At 47.0% G+C, this 20,438-nt stretch overlaps 2 protein-coding genes across 2 annotated transcripts; both read right to left on the bottom strand.

Annotated features, from left to right (window-relative positions):
* Positions 1-870: 870 nt before the first annotated feature.
* Positions 871-5,331, bottom strand: LOC125757188 (uncharacterized). Its single transcript, XM_049412487.1, has 3 exons — positions 5,062-5,331; positions 3,740-4,026; positions 871-1,398 (listed from the first exon to the last, which is right to left on the bottom strand). The coding sequence occupies exons 1-3, from the start codon at positions 5,221-5,223 to the stop codon at positions 1,062-1,064; spliced, it is 786 nt and encodes a 261-aa protein (XP_049268444.1). The 5' UTR covers positions 5,224-5,331; the 3' UTR covers positions 871-1,061.
* Positions 5,332-10,053: 4,722 nt separating this feature from the next.
* LOC125757357 (uncharacterized) lies at positions 10,054-17,872 on the bottom strand. Its single transcript, XM_049412880.1, has 4 exons — positions 17,801-17,872; positions 13,698-13,801; positions 12,879-12,969; positions 10,054-10,236 (listed from the first exon to the last, which is right to left on the bottom strand). Exons 1-4 carry the CDS (start codon positions 17,870-17,872, stop codon positions 10,054-10,056), a joined length of 450 nt encoding a protein of 149 aa, XP_049268837.1.
* Between the last annotated feature and the right edge of the window lie 2,566 nt (positions 17,873-20,438).

The raw sequence follows: 20,438 nt of genomic DNA, 5'->3' as shown, positions 1-20,438 counted from the left end.
GCAGCAAGTAAGGATATTTTTTTTTCAATTCGCCAAGCTGGGTAATAACAAATATAGTTTAATTAACTTTCAAATTAGTAACTCTAGCGAAAAATCTTCGATGCGGAAGTTCTAGCACTTGTTCTGAAACGTCGGAATGTTTCATCCGTGCTAAAATAACTGCCAATCCGATAATATGGGTAATTAAGAAATATTTTTAATTACCCTTTAAAATAGTGCCTCCATCGAAAAATATTCGATAGAAAGGCTGTAACGTTTATTCAGCAACGTCGGATTATTTCATATGTGCTAAGATAGCAGCTCCGTTTAATTCTTTTTTTTCGTCTTTTCTTTAGAGTGCGCGAAATTAAAAAGTATACTTGGCTCAAATTATCTGAAACACCCTCTGTAAGTCTCGGTCGAGTAACTTGACTGCGGAGTAAGAGATACTATCTCATGTGCAATCTGTAATGGAAGCTAAAAAAAATATTGTAAAAACGGACTAGCGCTTATGAGTATAGAGCTTTGCATCCTATACGGCACTTATAGAAGTTGCCGCTAAAATGCGCATTTGTGGCTGGAAGAAGCACTGGAAATTGATACTTGTAGACAATACCGTGGCAACGCAATCTCATCAAAACGCTGCACGTGGTCGGCTTTTTACAAGCGCAGTTTCGGACAAGGCATAAATCAGTGACCCGAGCTCACCAGTGCGATACCATGGCTACCATAACAATTGGCCGTCCACTAATCCCGCAGTAATCGCCATTGTACACACTACCGTTGTGCTATACCCCAGAAATGTCTTTGGACGGTTTATAATGCGACAAAGCAGTCTGAATGTGGTTGTGCGATTCGGGAACATTTATTATAAGCGTCTTTTTATAGTGTCTTAGCTCTATGCGAACTTCGGGGTGTGAAGTGAACGGCGTCCCTCTAGCGCGCTACAAGGAGACGATTTCGTGTTCCTATAGAACAATCATGTGGCGACTGGGCGTGTAGAAAGCGACACGCTTTAGCGTGTGACTGGCACCATTTCCTCTACGATACCATGCGGACCGGGCTTCTTCTTCGTCGTCAATTCAGAGCACCCCGCTCCGCCACTGTGCGCGCCTTCGCGCCGGCAGTGTCTTGCGACGTGTGCGCTGATCCCTGCCGTAGCTGCAGCGGCAACATCGGCTTCGCGTGCCGCAGTAGCGGTGGACGACGATCTCAGCGACAAGCACGGGCAGCGAGACGCAGGCGCCGGCCATGAGGAGCTGCAGCACCGCCGCCACGTCCTGCAGCTGCAGGGGCGACGCGGTGCTCATCGATTGCGTCGACTGCGAACCGCCCGCACCGCCCGATGTGCGCTGGCTTCGCTCCACCAGCAGGTTCTTCCAATGACTGGCCATGCCGGACTCGGCCACCCAGCGGCTCCTGCTCAGAACAATCGGTGATGAGGTATACGAACCTGGTTCGTCCAAGCGAGGGAATAGCATAACAGAAATATCTGGGGTACCACGCGCGAAAACCACGATATGATTATGAGGCACACCTTATAGCGGAGGGCTCCCGAAATTTCGACCATCTGGTGTTCTTTAACGTGCACTGACATCGCACAGTGTACACGGGCCTCTAGCATTTCGCCTGCATCGAAATGCGACCGCCGCGGCCGGAATCGACATCGCGACGTTGGGGTCAGCAGCCAAGCACCGTTACCACTGTACAACCGAGGCGGACAAAAAAAGGCGGATGTGCCACGCGAACTTTTACTAGACTTTCTTTTATGACTCTTGGGACGGTGAATGACGTAGACGATAAGCTGTCGGAAATAAAAATTTTACGGATATCACAACGCTGCCCTTGGCTTTACAAGGAGCATCTGTGTCGCCAAGACTGATTGCAGCCCGCCATATTGTCGTTACGTTTAAATTTTGTTTTTTTTTTGTTGCATCAAACACGACGATTATTTTAAAACATGCAGAATCGGCAGAAACACGGTGTTACCAGTGTTACTCCCATATTCCTCGAATAGCCGTCCCTTTTTTTAGACAGGGCAGTTTATATGCAGCACGTTTGCAGGTATGAAACGAACTGGTTCGACAGGGGGGCATCATTAGGTCCCATCGACAGTGCGACTTCAAAGGGAGCGTGGCATCGACGAGGCACGGAGCTCGCGAGGCTGAGGACTTCATGCGAGGAGAGGAGGAGAAGACGGAGTGAGTAAACGTCGTGTCGACTTATCTAATTGTCGCGTTATCTCGCTTCGTACGTGTTGCCCGCGTTACTACTGTACCACACGCATTGACTGCCGTCGGAAAATATCGAGGAGATTTTTAAATAAAGAACAGGCGGAAAGGCGAAGGAAACCGGTTGGGACACGCGCGAGCTCGGACCGTCTCGAATCTGCGCGCGCATGCAGTCAGCCGATACGCGCTAAGCGCTCACGGTGGCGTGAGAGTTGGTTCGACGAAAAAAACAAAACGATAACAATAAAAAATATCAAGGCCACCCGCATCTTTCCCGTGTATCGGAGCCACAACGCTGCCCGCTCCACTTGTTTCGCCGTGTTTGCTGTTTTGTTGTTCGGCGTTCTCGCATGTTGCTACGTGCGCACTTTATTACCCGCGTTGTTCTCCAAAGATTTGTCGAACGACAGTATAAGCGCCTTTTCTCAGGCCGGAAAAAAAAAAAAAGCGTGCACGACATTCTTGATCTAAGTCGCGATAAGGACGTATGGAAGACATTCCAGGCCTGTAGCATCGCATGCTGCTACGTTTCAGTTTTTCTGGACGTTTCTTTGGGGCCGTTTCAGTTTTCCTCTACAGAAACATGCAAGGCAGGGCTGACCCAAAACGTGTAGAAAACGTAGCAACCTGTTTGTTTTTTTGTTTTTTTTTTTCTGTTTCTAATCTCCAGCTGCCATGCTACTAGGTTTACACCGTGTCGAGAGAGCGTTCGAAATGCTTTTCTCGCTAACCTAATTTTTCTGCGGTTTAGAATGCGAGCGGGAGCGCCAGCAAATGCGCGGTAAGTATCGGCAAGATTTGCTGCTGCAGTAGATGACATCACGGATTACGTGGCGGTGTTTCCTGTTGATCGCTTTACCGGTTGCTCTTCTATGTTCGTCCGATACCGAATCCCGATCGGTTAAATTTGCGGATGCGCGGATGTGCCATTTGTTGCAGCCTGCATGCTTGCTATTAACAAGATCTTGCCTCCGGTTCGTTCGGATGACGTACACGTCGACTACTTGTATAATTTACCGCTATTTATGCGGGTAGCTCTAATTTGCCGAACCTCAGTATACATTGTATTACTACAGAAGTTCGAAGTGCGAACCTAATACTCACTCATGGGTATGTTCCACAACGTTCTTGCATAAGAAAGAGTGACTCTAGGCGTGTTTTTGCGTGAGCAAAATACGTGCACAGACAAAACAAAACGAAACAAATTTTAACGCTAATAGAAGTTCTCATTTAACTTGGTGTATGTACGCTGTATAGGACAACTGGCATTTGACAACAGGGCCCGGATATGGAAAAATTTTTTCTTGTGTGGTCAACTCCCTCACATTGTCAGAACGATGGTGACACCGAGGAATCAATCAGTCAATGAAGACATTGATTGATTGATTGATTGATTGATTGATTGATTGATTGATTGATTGATTGATTGATTGATTGATTGATTGATTGATTGATTGATTGTGACAAGAATGTGACCTTCAGGCTGCATCCTAAGCCCAGAAACCGAGTCGCACTCTCCCAGTCCCCACCTCATATGCAGTGCCTTGGCGACGGCCGGGTCGACGTTCCTGTTGAGCCACATGCACATGGACGGGTAGAGGACGGCCTCCTTGGCTAGGTAGAACTCGCCGCGGGTCAGCCCCTGATAGAAGCGACCCACCCAGTAGTGGAAGAGCAGCGTGTCCAGAAAGATGACCTTGCGGCCCTCCAGCACGTCATCGAACATGGACTTGACGAAGATGTCGCGACCCGAGAGCACGGCGCGGCGCTGCAGCGCACGCCTCCACACCAGCTGGTGGTCGCGCCTGTTGGACACCTGCAACAGAGTACATCTCTTAGAAATGATTTCATAAATTCGTGGCTTATGTTATATGCGAGGACCTATCTGGTTACCACAGGCTGATGTTAGCTGATGTCGGCTAGATGTTGGCTAAACGACGGCTAATAGCAGCTAGTGTTGGCTTAATTGTGGTACATGTCGGCTAATGTCGACCAATGTTGACTAATGTATAGTATCAATGCACTGGTGCCTTCGTATATACACTGACAGCAACTTAAGTTGCTTTTGCCTGCCTTTATTAAGGCTAAAGCCTCAAGCCAGGGGCATAGCCAGAAATTTTTTTCGGGGGGGGGGGGGGTTCAACCAAACTTTATGTATGTTCGTGCGTGCGTTTGTATGTGTGCCTGCCTATATACGCAAGCAAAACTGAAAAATTTCGGGGGGGGGGGGGTTGAACCCCCGCAACCCCCCCATTGGCTACGCCCCTGCCTCAAGCTGCGCTAGGTCGGCGAAAAGAGAGGCCGGAGAATGGATAATTTTGTGACGTCATCATGACGTTGCATATCGACGAGATTTCCGACGTTATCACGACTTATGACGACGTCATCACGTTACGTCGTCGCTTGGTCAAAAGTGGACCGATTCTGGAGGCAGTGCAACACAACGTGATGTGCAGAAAGCTACAGGGGTGTTGGGTCGATACGATCGACTGAGAAGCAAGGTCTGGGTACGGGCATTCCATTTTAAATAGTGATCACAGCGCAAAGTAAGACACGAGACCGAGAGCAACGAAGACGAGCGCTGATTTCCAACGTAGAGAAGAACAAGAGGGAAAAGTCGAATACGAAGAAAGATCAAGTAAGACTCCATCATCATCATCATCAAGTTTCTTCAATGAAGGGGCAAGAAACGTGCGAAAGACCTAAGGATCCCGGCCTTTTTTTTTTTTTGCTTCGGTCCACTGTGATGTTACCTCTATGTGATTTTTTTTATTAAGCCCAACGTATTTAGCTGCGATTGCGAACGAGCGAGATGAGTGGGTGTCCCCTCCTGGCTGACGATCATGCGCACCCTGAATATCTCGTCGAAGGTGCTGCCCCTAATGACGACGGGCGTGACGTCTCGGTGGTCTACAATGTCCTGGAGGGTGTCGATGCGGGGCAGCTCCTCCTGGACCGTCATGCTGGCCTTCATGTGACCCGTGAAGGTGTTCATCAGCACGATCAGCATCATCCACCAAAAGGCCAGCACGGTGCGCACGTGCGGGTCATCGGGCGACCGCGGGGACGCTGCGAAGAACGCGCGAAACAGGAACAAGGTGTCTATTACTGCTTATACAGGTCTTTCCATCTTAAAATTTGCATAATAAATTCGGGAACTAAGCTTATAGCGGCATCTTACATGCATCTGTAAGAACTCTGCACGGCGCTTGTGCCGTGGTGTATGTGGGACTTATACTAGTATTTACTGCTGTATTTAATTCACCTCATCTATCCATCTCCCTTTCCCTGCCACTTCCTAAACCTTTACTCTACTTGCGCAATATTTGGCTAAGAAAAACCTTACACCGCCCTCTCGACTTTTACTCTTGTTAAGCTTTTCTCCCTCAATTGGAAGCGGTAGCGCTAATCACGCTTTGGCGATGCCCATCAAAGTCTTGTCTGTTGTTCAGGCCTAACTTCATCCGGCCTCTTTGAAGAACGCGAACGCGTCAAGATGAACTGCTATCATTTAACAAGAAAGAAATCGCCAGGCCTGCGCTGAAACCGCAGCACAGTCACAGCGAAAGCTGGAAGAGCGACGTTTCTAGAGCCCGTTAAGCTCTCTTGGGGCTACAATACAAGTACACTAGAAAGGTACCCACTACGCCATAAATCACAATTTTTGTGAAGTTGGGAAGCACCTACTAAGCCATTATTCGTCATTCTATGGAGAAGCGAGGCACCAGCTACACGTCTGTAAGGCATTATGTGCACTTTGTTGACGTGACGACTGATGACGATGAAGAATTATGGCTCAGCCCTTTGTAATGGGTTGGAATCTTTAAACGGCCCACCAGTTATGTAATTTGCATTGGGTGACGCCCGGTCGCTATTTCCCTCTCCCGTCATGCTGTATACGTTGACGTGGAAGAGAGACGGGGGGGGGGGGGGGCGAAGAACTTTATTGAGACCCCGAGGTAATGGATCATGCGCTTATGGGCTTCCTTGGCAACCAATACAAGTGCACTTGCGAGGAACCCACTACGCTATAAATCATTGTAATCTTACTGACACCCCGAGGAAGTGGATCATGCGCTTATGGGCTTCCTTGGCAACCAATACAAGTGCACTTGCGAGGAACCCACTACGCTATAAATAATTGTAATTTTTTAGAAGTAGGGCAGCAGGCACTGTGCCATTTTTCGTCATTTTACAGAGAGCGTTGGTACCTGCTAAACGCATGTAAGGGATTATGCGCACTTTTTTGATTCTGCGCCTGATGACGATGAAGAATTATGACAGAGCCCTTTTGTAATGGGTTGGAAGCATTCAACAACCTACTCGTTGCGCAATTCGCAATTGTTTGACGCCTGGTTACAGAATTCGCGTTGTGCGACGCTTGGTGCTTATTTTAATCTTCTACCACGCTATATTGCATATGCTAATGTGGTTCCTTCCCGACATGAAGCCTGTATAGGACCTTTTTGCAAAGCAGTTTCAAGCACCGGCATGGCTCAGAGGTTGAATACTGGGCTCCCACGCAGAGGGCCCAGGTTCGAACCTCGTTCCACTCCTGGAATTTTTTTCTTATTTAGTTTTTTTTCTTATTTCGAGCGATACTGGTTACGGACACCGGCGGCGGCGGCGGCGGCGGCGGCGGCGGCGGCGGCGGCGGCGGCGGCGGCAGCGGCGGCGGCGGCGGCGGCGGCGGCGGACAACTACGGCGCCAAAAACGGCCGGAGAAATGATCTCATAACAGCTTTCGCTGTAAAACTGCCGGGAATGAGAAGGATTTGTTGCTGGGCAACTTTGTGTGATTTTCTACGGATAACATTCAATTTTCTCGAAAAAAAAAATTAGACAAGACTCCACTAGTAGCAACTAATAGAACACGACACATGCAAGTGTTTGCGCGTGTCATGTTCTGCTTGAGTTGTCTATTTTTTTCGCGCCACTAAGTTTAATGTGTGTGACTGTTGGCAGGTCACCCACGTAATTGAATTTTTCTTTATATAATTGTGTCCGTGGCTGATGATGCCAATCAACGTCTGAAAACATCATTTTAGCAAAAAAAAATTAAAAAGAAAAGAAAAGCCGTAGTGCCTGCGACTGAGTAGTACATTGCTACTCCTCCATTTGATTACAAACAGTAGCATACAGAACAACGGAACGTTGTGTTGGACCCACGGCGGCCGCATTTCGATGGGCCGAAATGCAAAGAACACCCGTGTGCTTAGATGTAGCTGCACGTTAAAGAACTTCAGGCGGTCGAAATCAATCCGTAGTCCCGCACTATGGCGCTCCTCATGATCATATCGTAGTTTCAGGGCGTAAACACCCCACCAATTATTAAACGGAACATTGTGCACGTTTTAGTGACCCCTTTCACACTTGAGGGCGCGGGCCCGTCTGTGTGTGTATACCGAGCGTGAAACAGCGCGTCGAGACGGGACAGAAAACGTCTGTGTGTAAAGTGTGTGTGCTTGCACGTGCTGAAGAACAATGCTGACGTGGTTGCTTGGTTAACTGACGCACATTAAAGCAAAGGCACTGCAAGACGTAAGCCACTGCAACTATACGTCGAACCATGCCAACTGAAATATGCGACTTCGCCAGGCAATTTCTTGGCGCAATTTTTTTCTTCCTTGCATTCACCTGCTCGCGTAAAGATTGCGCAATCAAACGTCTGCGACCTGCAGGAAATGTATGAGATGTACTGGACAGCGAAAGAGTCGAAGGCGGTGCGACTTGGTAGCCGAACATTCCAGACAAAGCAACTCGCTCCTCGACAATTTATGACGGTATGCTAAAACGTTCTCTGCACTCAAACGAGGCTTGGGAGTTAGACAGACACAAGCGCTAACTAGTTTTTTGTTGTTGTTGTGTTTGTTTTTTTAAAGTGGTGGGCAAATAGCATTCGACCATAAATTGCTATCGCCTCGCTCAAACCAGTAGGTACACTTCTAATTTAAGATAGCGCACACTCTTCGCATAGTTGCATCAACGCTATCTAAGTGCATTATTATACATTCTACGAGTGGAAGCATGACCAAGTCTTTAATTAGGCTTCCTAGCTAATCAACGCGATAATGTTCATGCGTTCAGTTGAAAATTCGCGGGGTTTAACGTTCCAATGCTACTCAGGCTAAGGCATTCATTTGAACATTAAACAACAAGCAAGTGACCGCCCTCCCTCCCCCCCCCCCCTCAGTCCCTCTCTGTCACTGTTTGCCATCCACCCACCCGCAGCCCTTATCTAGAGGCAAAAATAACTACGAGTTTTTCTTTAAAGGATGAGCCTACCGTGAGGCACCAATTATAGCTGTCTATATATGCAGTGTGCTCACTACGTGCAATCTTCTATCAGTGCGAAGCCTTTTCTTTTTTTTTTTTTTACATTTACCTTCAATGAGTAGATTTCCAAGCAGCTCAAACACGTAGTTGTAAAACAGTGTGCTGAACTTCTTTACGCTTTTTCGTCGCTCGTATAGAGAAAGACTCACGCTCAGGAATAGTAGGATTGCCGCAATGATGAGCCATATCTGAAAAGAGAGACGTACGATTTTCTTAAATGTGCGCTAGCATTCAAGACGAGACACCTCAGCAACCCCGAGAGACCGAGAGAGACAACAAATATAAAATGAGCAATCAATAATTTTTTTAGTGTGAATTGAACAACCTTTCTAAAAGCCTTTGCTTTTCGATTCGTACTTGATTTGAGTGCTTACTGATCGAAATTGCCGAATATTTGTTTTGTAAAGGCGTTTATTGACGGCTGGATTGACGGCGACGATGCACAACAGTCACGACGGAGCGCAGACTCTCACGAGCACGAGCACGAGGGGCGTGCTCTCCGAGAAGTGGCGAAGAGGGCGACCCACTAGAAGGCGCTGAAGAGGACGGCCCATTACAACGTTCCAATGCTTCTCTACAGTTTGTTTACTTGTAACATATAACGCCATCTGGTAGGGTGGGGGTGACATGGGGGTGCCTGAGTATTTTAAACCCTGAGTATTTTACACCCTAAATACACCATACAAATGAAATTTCACTTATATCGTGTATAAACTCGCGAAAAAAGAGACGCGATATCGCAATTTTCTTCGGAGATATTTCTTACTTAGGTTTGTAGGCTATTAATTGCCCTTTTTTTCGTCAGACAGGACCTGCGGTGCTGCCCTTAATATGAATTACATGAAAAAAACAAACAAATGCTAATAACGCTTTTTATTGACGGTATCATAAAACTATTTCCTTTGTACATTTCATGGTGCTCACTAGCGGCTTCATTTCCGATTTCGCGCGCCAGCGAATGCGCCTGTTTTTATATTATGTCCTTGATCGATCTTTTATGACATAAAAACGCTCCAGTCGCACGCCGACTCCTTTCGCTCAGGGAAAATTCTCTAGTAATGGTCGAACTTCCACTCACTAGTGCGTGCGTATTTTCACACGGTGGTATATGATTTCCTTATCACAGACTATAGAACTGAGCAGGTGGCGTGCATTTTAGGGCGTACCGTGCGGCTTGAATAACATAACAGGGTAGTGACTGCTAAAAGAGGTTAGAGGCTAGTGATCGGGCATAGCAAGTTCTAACCTATAAAACAGTAAAGCTGAAATCAGTCGATGCGCGAAATATTCGGCCTTTCTGTAAAAAACTGCAAATTCAGGCTTGACATGACTTGCAGCGAAACAACTGAGCTCGTGCTATCGGTCAAGGCATGATAGCTGTTATCTACGCACCAGTGTGAGAAGGTGTACAGTTGATAAAGATCAAATAGCTCCGGAAGTATTCTTGATAGAGAACAATATTTCGGCAAGGTTTTCGGGTGGCGAGATGAAACAAATACGAATCGATTTAGATGGAGTGATTTGGCACCTGCGTGTCGAATCCTCCGATGTGGCCAGCCACGTTCGAGACGTGGCTCACGAGTCTACCTGCCACATGACAGGCGACCGTGTCAAAGTAGTTTGGCAAAGCATGGCCAACAGTGAACCTTTCCTCGGTCGGTGTTGCCGGTCCGATGGCAAGATCAGCTTCCTGAAAGAAAAAAAAAATCAACAATAAAGAAGAAAAATCGATAACGAAAAAGCTCATCAGTGCTGTAGATGGCAACACAGACCTTCAATGATTATAGCAACGCATGTACAGCCGGCCAAATATTTAACTATCGTGCGCGAGCGCCGACTTTTTTGTGCGTCAGCGCCGTACGACGGAGCCAAGTTGCGAACAGGGCGAGAGTAAACGCATGCCCACGAAGCGCGCTCAGCTGGGCCCATCGTCTCATTGGCTGTTCCTTCGCGGGAACCGTCACCCTGCATTAAGTCAGTTCAGACGAACAGGCAGCGCGTCTTGCTCGTATCTTATATTCCGAAGATCAGCAAGCGACCGAGAAAATGAAATCCGCAGACGTCACACGCCCGCGCGCATGAGTTGAGCTGACAAATGTGGATCGTTCATTTGTTATCTGGCCAGGCGCCTTTCCAGTTCGGCCGTGATCTGGCGACGCAAATGCTGTCTTTTTTTTGCGTTTACTCTCGCTCTGTTTGCAACTTGACTCCGTTGTACGGCGCTGACGCACAAAAAAGTCGGCGCTCGCGCACGACAGTTAAAGATTCGGCCGACTGTACTTGACATCTGCGAGCGCGCTTTTTCTATTGTTGCTTAACGTCATGTACCCCTGACTACTCCTGTAAACGAGGTAGCAGTCATCCTCGGCGTCTAACGCAATTTAAGGGCATCCAAGTTTAAACTACAGTGTCGGTCAGCATGTATGTCGCTCAGTATATACGACTAAGTCAGGCCCGCCGAGCCGCTATAGCCAGTGGAGCCTTGGAAGAAGGGCCCCACCCGCAATGAACCACTTTCTTTTTCAATAAATGTTGTTTCTCTCTCTACGGCCATTGAAAACCTCGATACGTCGATAAAGACGTTTATCATAGCATTGATACCGTTCTCAATGGTATTCAATTGCATAAGCGAGCGCACACGCAGGATGCCAAAAACAAACCGCAGAGTACCTTAAATCTTACTTTACCACAAAAGCACGCTTTATGCAGTGAAGCCAGTATTAACGAACGGGAGGGCCTGTAGCACATTCATGTTGACACACGCATGATTTCTTGGGGAATTCTCCCGAACTGTAAAGTGCATTGTTCAATGTCCTTCTTGGGGAATTCTCCCGAACTGTAAAGTGCATTGTTCAATGTCCACGTCCCTTATAGAAAGACAGGTAGTCGACTAGGACAGATATTTGACTGTCCACTCAAGATACTGTCGAGCCAACAGCAACAAAATAATAATCTTTGGTTTATTATTGCTTCACTGCAATACAAACATGTAATGCAAAAAGAAATGCTTATACGATAAATTCTAAAATTCAGTTTTTAAAGTGAGCTTCGCTACATCACAGCATAGTTGTGCAGTGAAAGATATCAAAAATGTAAAAGTAGCGCCGTCACATGGTCTACAGCGTGTCCCTTAATTAATTATATACGCACGTGCCTTAACCAGGTCCCTTATGCGCACCGAGACGTCTAATAAGTCACTTCCAGGTTTTCAGAGACTTTTCTGCCGTGGCTTCGGAGATGAGCCTTTCATCCGCCCTATTTTCGTGGCATGTATATGAGACAACAAGGATGCTTGGTAGTCTGTGCGTGATCATAGACATAGACACGCTACGTGACGTCTCTAGTGAAAGTATGAGAGAATTGCCGAGGAACGCGTTCTAGGTAGACCCTTTGATTGAACCCCTCCCCCCCTCCCCCGCCTTTTTTTTTACTATTTATATGTTTCACCACTTAGCAGTTCTGTATTGTGGCGAAGACAACTTTACCGAATACGCGTAAAGGTCGCGTGACTGTGCCACATTTCAGCTCTTTGTATGCTTCGGAGTAATGTGTGTTTACTTCACTTCATACTACTAGTGTATCGCGGCAAAGCTAACTTCAAAAATCGACACGTTATTTATTTTATTTAGTTATGCTATTCTCTGTCGGTCCCTACGTGGGAGACGCCGGCTACGCGTTAAGCGCGTCCTGCAGGACATAAATAAAGTTTTTCCAATTCAAAATGGTGCCCTCAAGGCCCGATGTCATTGGAGAGGGGAGTGGTAAACGGAAAAGGGGGTATAACAGCACAGCAGTAACACAATACACCAGGATAGTAATACAGTAGTGTAGTAATAGTAACATATTTTTAGTATGTATTTTCTGTCGCATTAAGTACACAAAAGTATAACCATCGTCTATGAAGGTGAAATTTTGCGCGCGTACAGTATGCGCAAACTGTGTTTACGTGGTATACTCTGGCGGCATCGTCAGTACCCCAGTGGAAAGCCCCCATTTAGGCTTTCGGCTGTTCTTTCCCTCGGCTTTCATTTCCTTTTGCTTAGTTGTTTCTGTAATTCAATTCAGTAAGAAGTATTTCCCCCTATAGTTCCTTTGGTTTTCTTTGTATGTTGCCGTCGTATGACTGCGACTAAAGAAACTGAACCCATCGTTGCCCTTCTTATTTATTTCACTACATAGCGAGCACTTCGGCAGCTTCGGTGACATAAGGTAGAGTATGTGGGTTTATTGCCCAGTTACCATTAACAATTATTCCCCGACTACGTGACACCCGAAATAGACAGAACGTTAAGCAATAGATGCGCTCATACAGAGGAATGTGTGGCCCCTTACGTTTCGGTAGACCATTCCCAGCTGGCCGGCCCAGACGCCCTGAGCGTTGCGACCTGCCCACGCCGTGTCTGGGGGAAGCCGAGGAATTATCCTGCGCACAGTTACGCATGCGCCAAGCCACAGTTGCAGAAGGAGAGCGTGGTTACGGTGGCTAGATGAATATAGTTAATCACAGCTCAAGAATACGACTGCAGGTGTCATTTCAAAACAGCATGCAGTACCCATGACCTGGTTTTGCTCCAGGTACTGGTCGCTAATGCCCTCCTCTTGCTATGACAGCACTGTATCGGAAACATGGAGTGATTGAATCAGCGCGTACGAGCATCAGTGGTGCGCAGTATGTACTGTGCGCTCGCTCGTGCCCACCGTATACAAGTGTATGGTACGTCGGGTGTGAGTGATTGCCGCGTATGTGAAAAGATCCACCGGTACACTCTGCACCTCGTTCGCGTGTTTTCGGCAGTGGCTAGCACTGACACACGGGAAAGGTGGGGGAGGTATGCGGATTCGGGCTGCTATGCGTATCGCTCCAGAACTCGGCGAAATTATTCCACTTATCTCGTACTCAAACGGTACACCTGTGCTAACACAGCCGTTTTTTTTTCGTCCTCGCATCTGATGATTCTGGACGCTGGATCGAATGCTGGGTGGCAGAGACGTGACTACATCAGTGAATTCGTGTTTCCTCGGTTTAAATAAATAAATAAAAATAAATACAATAGTAATATCACATGTTTCATAACTTCTCTCGTGCGAAAGAAAGGGCAACAATACGCATTCAAACGCAATGCGAAAGTGTCGCTATTAAGGTCACCCAACTTGAAGCCCATGGACTGCTGCAGAAGCGATAGCATGTAGCCAGCCAGCCCATCGAAAGTGACCGTTCCATTCTTTTCCACTTTGACTCTCGCGAACGGGTACATCTGCAAGAAAAAAGTGCATGTCACCATACGTGTGCGCAGGGTACTCCATTAGGGGGGTGGGGGGCGGAAGCTTCACAGCAGCGACCCCCACTCTTCCCGACCCCCTCTCACTGAAGCTCTTACGATCAGAAGCATGACGAGGTACTAAAGAGAGCGCACCCTCCCCTGCCCCGCTCCCAGTATACTTCCAAAACGTTACTTCCCCGTAAACCGCTTAAAATATCGTGCTCCCGAATTGTTTTTAATTGTGTTGCATTTATAAGAAGATTTTGCTACGGAGAGTACATTTCCAGTTCCAAACCAAGTGAATGCCTCGTATAATTTTTCTATGGTTTAATTTTTTATGACCACCTCGCTCGTTAGCATTGCAGCCAGACGGGGGCATAGCCAGAAATTTTTTTCGGGAAGGGAGGGGGGGGGGTTCAATCATACTTTATGTATGTTCGTTCGTGCATTTAGATGTGTGCGTGTATATATATACGCAAGCAAAATTGAAAATTTTCGGGGGGGGGGGGGGTCGAACCGCCCCCCCCCCTTTGTCTACGCCCCTGCTGTCAGAGCTCCATATGGGCATGCATTTTCAGCCTTCTTGTAAAGTTATTCATTTGATGCTTAAGTTAATGTAGCTAATTTGCTTATCACGTCGAGTTTCTATACGCCGCCACTAGTGCTAAGCATGCAGCCGCTGCTGTGGCCCAGTGGTAACGGTGCTCAGCTGCTGAGCCGGAAGACGGGGGTTGGATCATGGCCACGCCGGTAGCATTTAGATGGAGGCTAAATCCTAGAGGTCCGTGTACTGTGCGATTTCAGTGCACGTTAAAGAAACACAGGTGGTCGAAATTTTCAAGAGCCCTCCACTAAGGTGCCTCTCATAGCCTGAGTCGCTTTGGAACGTTAAACCACACAAACCAACCAACCAAGCATACGTATATTATACTAGTCCTTCGCGGGATGAAGAGAAATTTATGGGGAAATGCACATTGTAGCTTTTTCGATGCTAAACCCATTTAGCCATTTAGCCCTCGAGACTAACAAGAAAGGAGACTGTAAGAATGTACTGCACGATGGTAGTTGGGCTCCGCCGCTCAATTTTTTTACCTTGGCTTTTCCCTCGTTACTGATTTGAACCTAAACACAGCGCGAAACCGCTGAGGACTACCATCAACGTGAAGCCGATAGGGACGCGGTGCAGAGTCGTCACTTTTGACATAATGTAATTGGTCTGTCGAAGTCGCGGTTCAAAGATCCGGAAAACAACGTTGTTATAAAAAAATGTGGCTGTGAGCTTGAAGCTTAAGAGTCCATCATAGGGCTAATTGCATATAGCTCAGCTTCAAGTCTAAAGCGACCCTTCAGCTTCTAATTAATGCAGTAAAAAGTCAGAATTTTACATCACTGAAATTGACAGACAACTTCAACCAATTATCTGGCTTATGCCGGAGCCTTTACATGGACAGCTTGATTCTTTGCTTTCGGCATTTGAAACTGATGAAGAAGATTTCCCGTTGTAGTTACTACTCAGCTGTTTTTTGCTGCTTGTTGTTTTCATGAGTGTTTTTTTTAATATTGGGATATAATTTCACTATTTTTACCGTATTTCTGAAAAGCACATAATTTCAAAGGCACTGATATGTTAGGCCACACTTTTCGAGGCCTTACCCGTGCGGTCGGTGTGCGTACAAGATTACCGCAAATATCGCCATTAAGTCCAATACGCTGTCTCCGCTTCCAATGGGCACCTAAAAAGCAATGATGCCGCTACTGCAGGAACGCTAAAATTGTATCCCAGTTCGAAGAAGGCCCTTCGTACACAATACGTGCCTAAGCATCTGATCAGCAAATGCTAAATTATTCAGGGTAGTCACTGTTCATTACTAACACGTGAACAGCTGGCAGTGGCAATATCGACGTTACCTGCCATCGCCGTGATAACAGTGTAATGAAACGCGGACACCAAGAGCGTATATTTCAAATGCAAATGCAAGATAGATTTATCAATACGCTGCAGCTCAGTACGGCTCAAGTCACGCTGTTAGAGTTCACACACAAACTGTAAAGTGTTTAGCTTCTTTGCGTTAACATCCTTTGGTCATTGAGCAGTTTGTTGTTTGTGGTGAAGCCGCCAATAGCTGCCCACATATTGAACTTCACTCGAGTAAATCCCTCTAACTTCGGATTCACCCGTTTTTCTTTCTTTCTTTGTTTTTTCATAAAGTTTCTCTTTCTCTTTCTCTCTCTCTCTAGCGTTACTACGGGGGGAAGGGCTGGCACGTAACCCAATATAGAGGACATCAGCGCAGTCTGTATAACGACGTGTTTCTGCTTTTAACACTGTTATGCGTGACTTGAGTCAAGCATGCAAATTTATTCTGCTTTGTGCCCAGCTAAAATGTGTAGCTCAATCCCCTTTTATGTCTGCGTGTTCTTCTTCAAGTTCTGATAGTTTCGAATGAGGTGAAAGTTACGAAAAACCTTTTCGCTTCTCTTTTACATACAGCGATTGCACGAATGAAGTAACTTACTTGATAGAGAAAAGTAAAAAAAAAATTAGCAGCTTTACTCACAGTGAGTCCCGTCACCCTAAGCGAAACGTTCGCCCATCGAGACATGTTAGCACTCCAACAACCAGGCTTGTTTTGTGGACGCTCTAGTTCACAAGCAGTTCAGAGTTACGAGCATCGACGTAATTGTTTCTTCCCTTGGTTACGCTACCTTTTTCATGCGTTTCTAGCATTTTAAGCGTCGTTAAGTTCAAAAATATAGCTAGAACAACAACGAAAAAAATCTTGAAAAGTAACACCGCTATCTCTGCCAACATGTGTAGTGCCAGTTGTTTCCCACGCACGAACAGTAAATGGCGACTACTGTTGCCCATGGTCCATTAGCTCGAAGCGGAGCATCGTTAAAAAGGCAGCGATAGCGCTGTTATCGGGTTCTCTGAGCAATGCCTGATGTTAAAATGTTTTGCAGGCGTCTAAACAACGCTTTAACGCAGTTATATCCTGCAGCAAAGTTTCAAGGAAAGCGGGGTGTCATCGTCTCTGGTGCCTCGCATGCGCAGTCTGCGGTTTCATAGATTGTGCAGCGTCCTTGACGGAGCATGCCACACCGGCTTTCGAAGAAATATTACAGAATCGTGAAGGACGTCTATGCTTTCTTTCGTGATAAAACCACAGCTGTTGAGCGCTGATAAGAAGAAACCGAGTGCGATCTGTTGTTGAAATGAGTTTTGGGGAGACCTGTTCGAACATCAAAATACGATTACTTGCTTTTCACTGTTTGAAACGAAGTTTTCAACGTGACGTAGTTGGTGCGGCCCTCTTACCGTATAATACAATAAAGCTAAGCTTAAAAACAAGAGCAGTTATAGATGGCGACTCAAACTTGAGCAGATATGTCACACAAAAACGATAGTTGGCACGCCCCGCGACTACACATTTCTTTTTCGTTATTTGGCGAGAACTCATGATGAAGGCGTTGATGGGACCCATGACCGACGCCCCTAATTTGGATAAAGGGCCGTTACAGCTTCTTCTGTGATTGAAATTATCCACGATTGGGCAACAAGGCAGCTTTCGACTGAGCAACTCTCTTGCAAGTCAACAATCTCTTTTGCTGTAAGTCGTGCCTGTAACGAGGTAAAGCCAACGCTCAACTTCGAGCAAGTTTGTTTTTGCTCCAAGTCATATTTGTAGAAAGGTAAAGCCAATGCTTGTATTGCAAGGGCTCGTTTTTCGTCTCTTCTCTGTTTTCTGGTATGTTAGCGTCGTGTTAAGGAAATTAGCGACAGTTACGAGCTGCCATCCCGCTATCAGCTTCCTGCGCGCTATCGTCACAGGGCGACATTTTTTTTAATGGAATGGGGGAGGGGTGGACAGACAGACAGACAGACAGACAGACAGACAGACAGACAGACAGACAGACAGACAGACAGACAGACAGACAGACAGACAGACAGACAGACAGACAGACAGACAGACAGACAGACAGACAAAGAACTTTATTGAAGTCCTGAGGGACTAGCCGGGGAGGACCCGTTGGGGCCCCCTGCTCACCACTGGCTGCTCCCATGTCGGAATCGGGAGGCCATGCGTCTCCTCTCTTTCACGGGTCCTCTATTTCACGGGCCCGTTGGCTGGATCTTGAGTGCAATACTTGAGAATTATATTCTGGATGTGTCTCGACCGTAGATCATTGCAATTTGTCATTAACACACGTTACATCAACATGGTACATGCCTGTGCGCTCTACATACATGCACCTTAAGGACTTTGCGAGAGCAAAGATACTGTTCCGAGCGAATTATTTCAGCACAAGCCCGCAAGGGGCAGGAAAGGGGGAAAAATGACCACACATTTTTGCCTTGAGACACTGGTTTCGTATTGTAGATCGACTCGCCCTCGCGCTGCGATGTGCTGGCTATCTTAACTAGCTCACCCCAAAGTGATGCCGAAACCAGGCTTGGATCTTAAAACAGTTGCTAGAGTGTTCACCCCAGGCTTGAATCCTAAGAAAGGATGCTGTCCTCGGGCTTGAATCCTTAAAACAGTTTATTTCAACTACGAAGCTTGATTTCCAATTATTCTGTATAGGTTTCCTTGCAGCTTTCCTTGCAAACATATGTCAAGATACCCTATAACTATTAATGGAACGGCGATACCTACTGTAACGCACCACAAGTTCCTTGGGGTAATCATAGACAGGGATCTATCGTGGTCGAGACACGTCGCAGCACTGAAATCAAAATTGAAAAGTTTTGTTCTCATTCTTCGGACTGTGGCAGAAGCAAGATGGGGCCCATCAGAATCGTCACTTCTTCAACTCTACAATACGCTGTTTGTAGGATATATACGGAATAGCATGCCGGTGCTCTCAAACATGAGACCGAGCTGTGTGAACACGCTAGGAGAACACGCTAGGAGCTAGGGGCTATTAGGAACAGTGCAAAACTTCGGTCCACAACGCAAGACCGCATCCACCGTGTCAGGCGTAGACGACTGTCCAAGGTACGTCACCTTTTCTGAAGACATCGCCTGCTTCTTCCTGGACTTCTTCCACAAGCAGAGCAACGGAAGCTGCTTGGTCCACAGGAACTCGGTCACCGCTGACGCCTCCCTCATCAGAGCTCGAAACACACGCTCACTGTTGTTATCCCCGGCGACCAGTGAAGCAGAAAGGGATAACAACAGTGAGCGTGTGTTTCGAGCTCTGATGAGGGAGGCGTCAGCGGTGACCGAGTTCCTGTGGACCAAGCAGCTTCCGTTGCTCTGCTTGTGGAAGAAGTCCAGGAAGAAGCAGGCGATGTCTTCAGAAAAGGTGACGTACCTTGGACAGTCGTCTACGCCTGACACGGTGGATGCGGTCTTGCGTTGTGGACCGAAGTTTTGCACTGTTCCTAATGAGAACCCTGTAACCCTGCTGTCCATGGTCTAGCGTTGTCCTGTATTCCTTCTTCGCGTCCACGTCTTTTTTCGCTAGTTAACATGTCCTATTAGTCACGTTACCAACTAGCCCAACTTTCCGCCTTAAATGTTTCCCGACGCGTTGACGCCTGCTCCTATGCTCGAGGAAGCAGCGTCTTTGTACTGTGTTAACACGTGCCTGCCACGTCGATGCAATCCACGTCCCCGCAATCAGACGTTCTATGAAACAAGACTGAAACTTGGGCTACGGGTTCGTCATGAAGTCCCATTAAAGGTGGAGGAAGACACCGAGAGACGAAGCGCACGGTCTTGGCGAAGGAGCTTGGCCTCTATCTGTCGTGTGCAAAGCGCTTCTTAAGTCACTTTCGCCGCAGTACTGTGGTGTCATGGAGAAAAGTGTAGTAAGATTAGGAAGGGGCTACTAGTGGTCACGGGGCACAACACATCTGGTTCATTTAATTACACACGCGCGCATGCACCGAATATTTACGAGTACAAGTATGATCGTTGACGTCTAAAATCTTTACTGGCAATCATTCAGAGCTGTTCATGACGTCGCTGCGGCCCTGAGAAACACTGAATCAAGACGTATGCCAACTTCCTTTTGTCGCATACTAATTTTCCATGTTTTTTGGTGATACGAATTTCGGATGATACGAATAATTTCGGTAACCCCGCGAGATTCGTATCACCGAGGTTTTACTGTACACGCGCTGCGAGCCACTTCGAGTGCATCTTCGCCTGTTGACCCGACACAGGCAGCACCCGTTATCAGTACTCCGCGCCACCCACCCAAACTGCAGTTTTTCAAGAGCAATATCACGGCATGAAAACATTCTACCATTAAGGTTTTCTTCCCCGAGATTTCCTGAAACACCTCCGTGGGTCCTGCCTAAACCGCCTGTTAGCCTCGTGATTCCTGGGATTACGAAGAAGTCCCTAGTTTCACCAATTGGCCTCAAGCAACTGACCCTACATCACATTTATACAGCGTACGGCGGCACCGTGCACGTGTACACCGATGGATCTACCACGCTATGTACTTCTGCTGCAGCCTTTGTCATCCCGCAAATGGTTATAGCTCGACGGTACAAAATAGACCACAAGACCACATCAACTGCCGCAGAGCTTGCTGCTATCCGGGAGGCAATAAGATTCATTTCTGGAGAGCAACGTCGTACATGGACATTATTCTGCGATGCACAACCCGCTTT

This window comes from Rhipicephalus sanguineus, chromosome 2, assembly GCF_013339695.2.
Source record: "Rhipicephalus sanguineus isolate Rsan-2018 chromosome 2, BIME_Rsan_1.4, whole genome shotgun sequence".
In the NCBI taxonomy this organism is placed as follows: Eukaryota; Metazoa; Arthropoda; class Arachnida; order Ixodida; family Ixodidae; genus Rhipicephalus; species Rhipicephalus sanguineus.
Note: the sequence above shows the minus strand (reverse complement) of the source record. Positions and strands in the feature narration are given on the sequence as shown.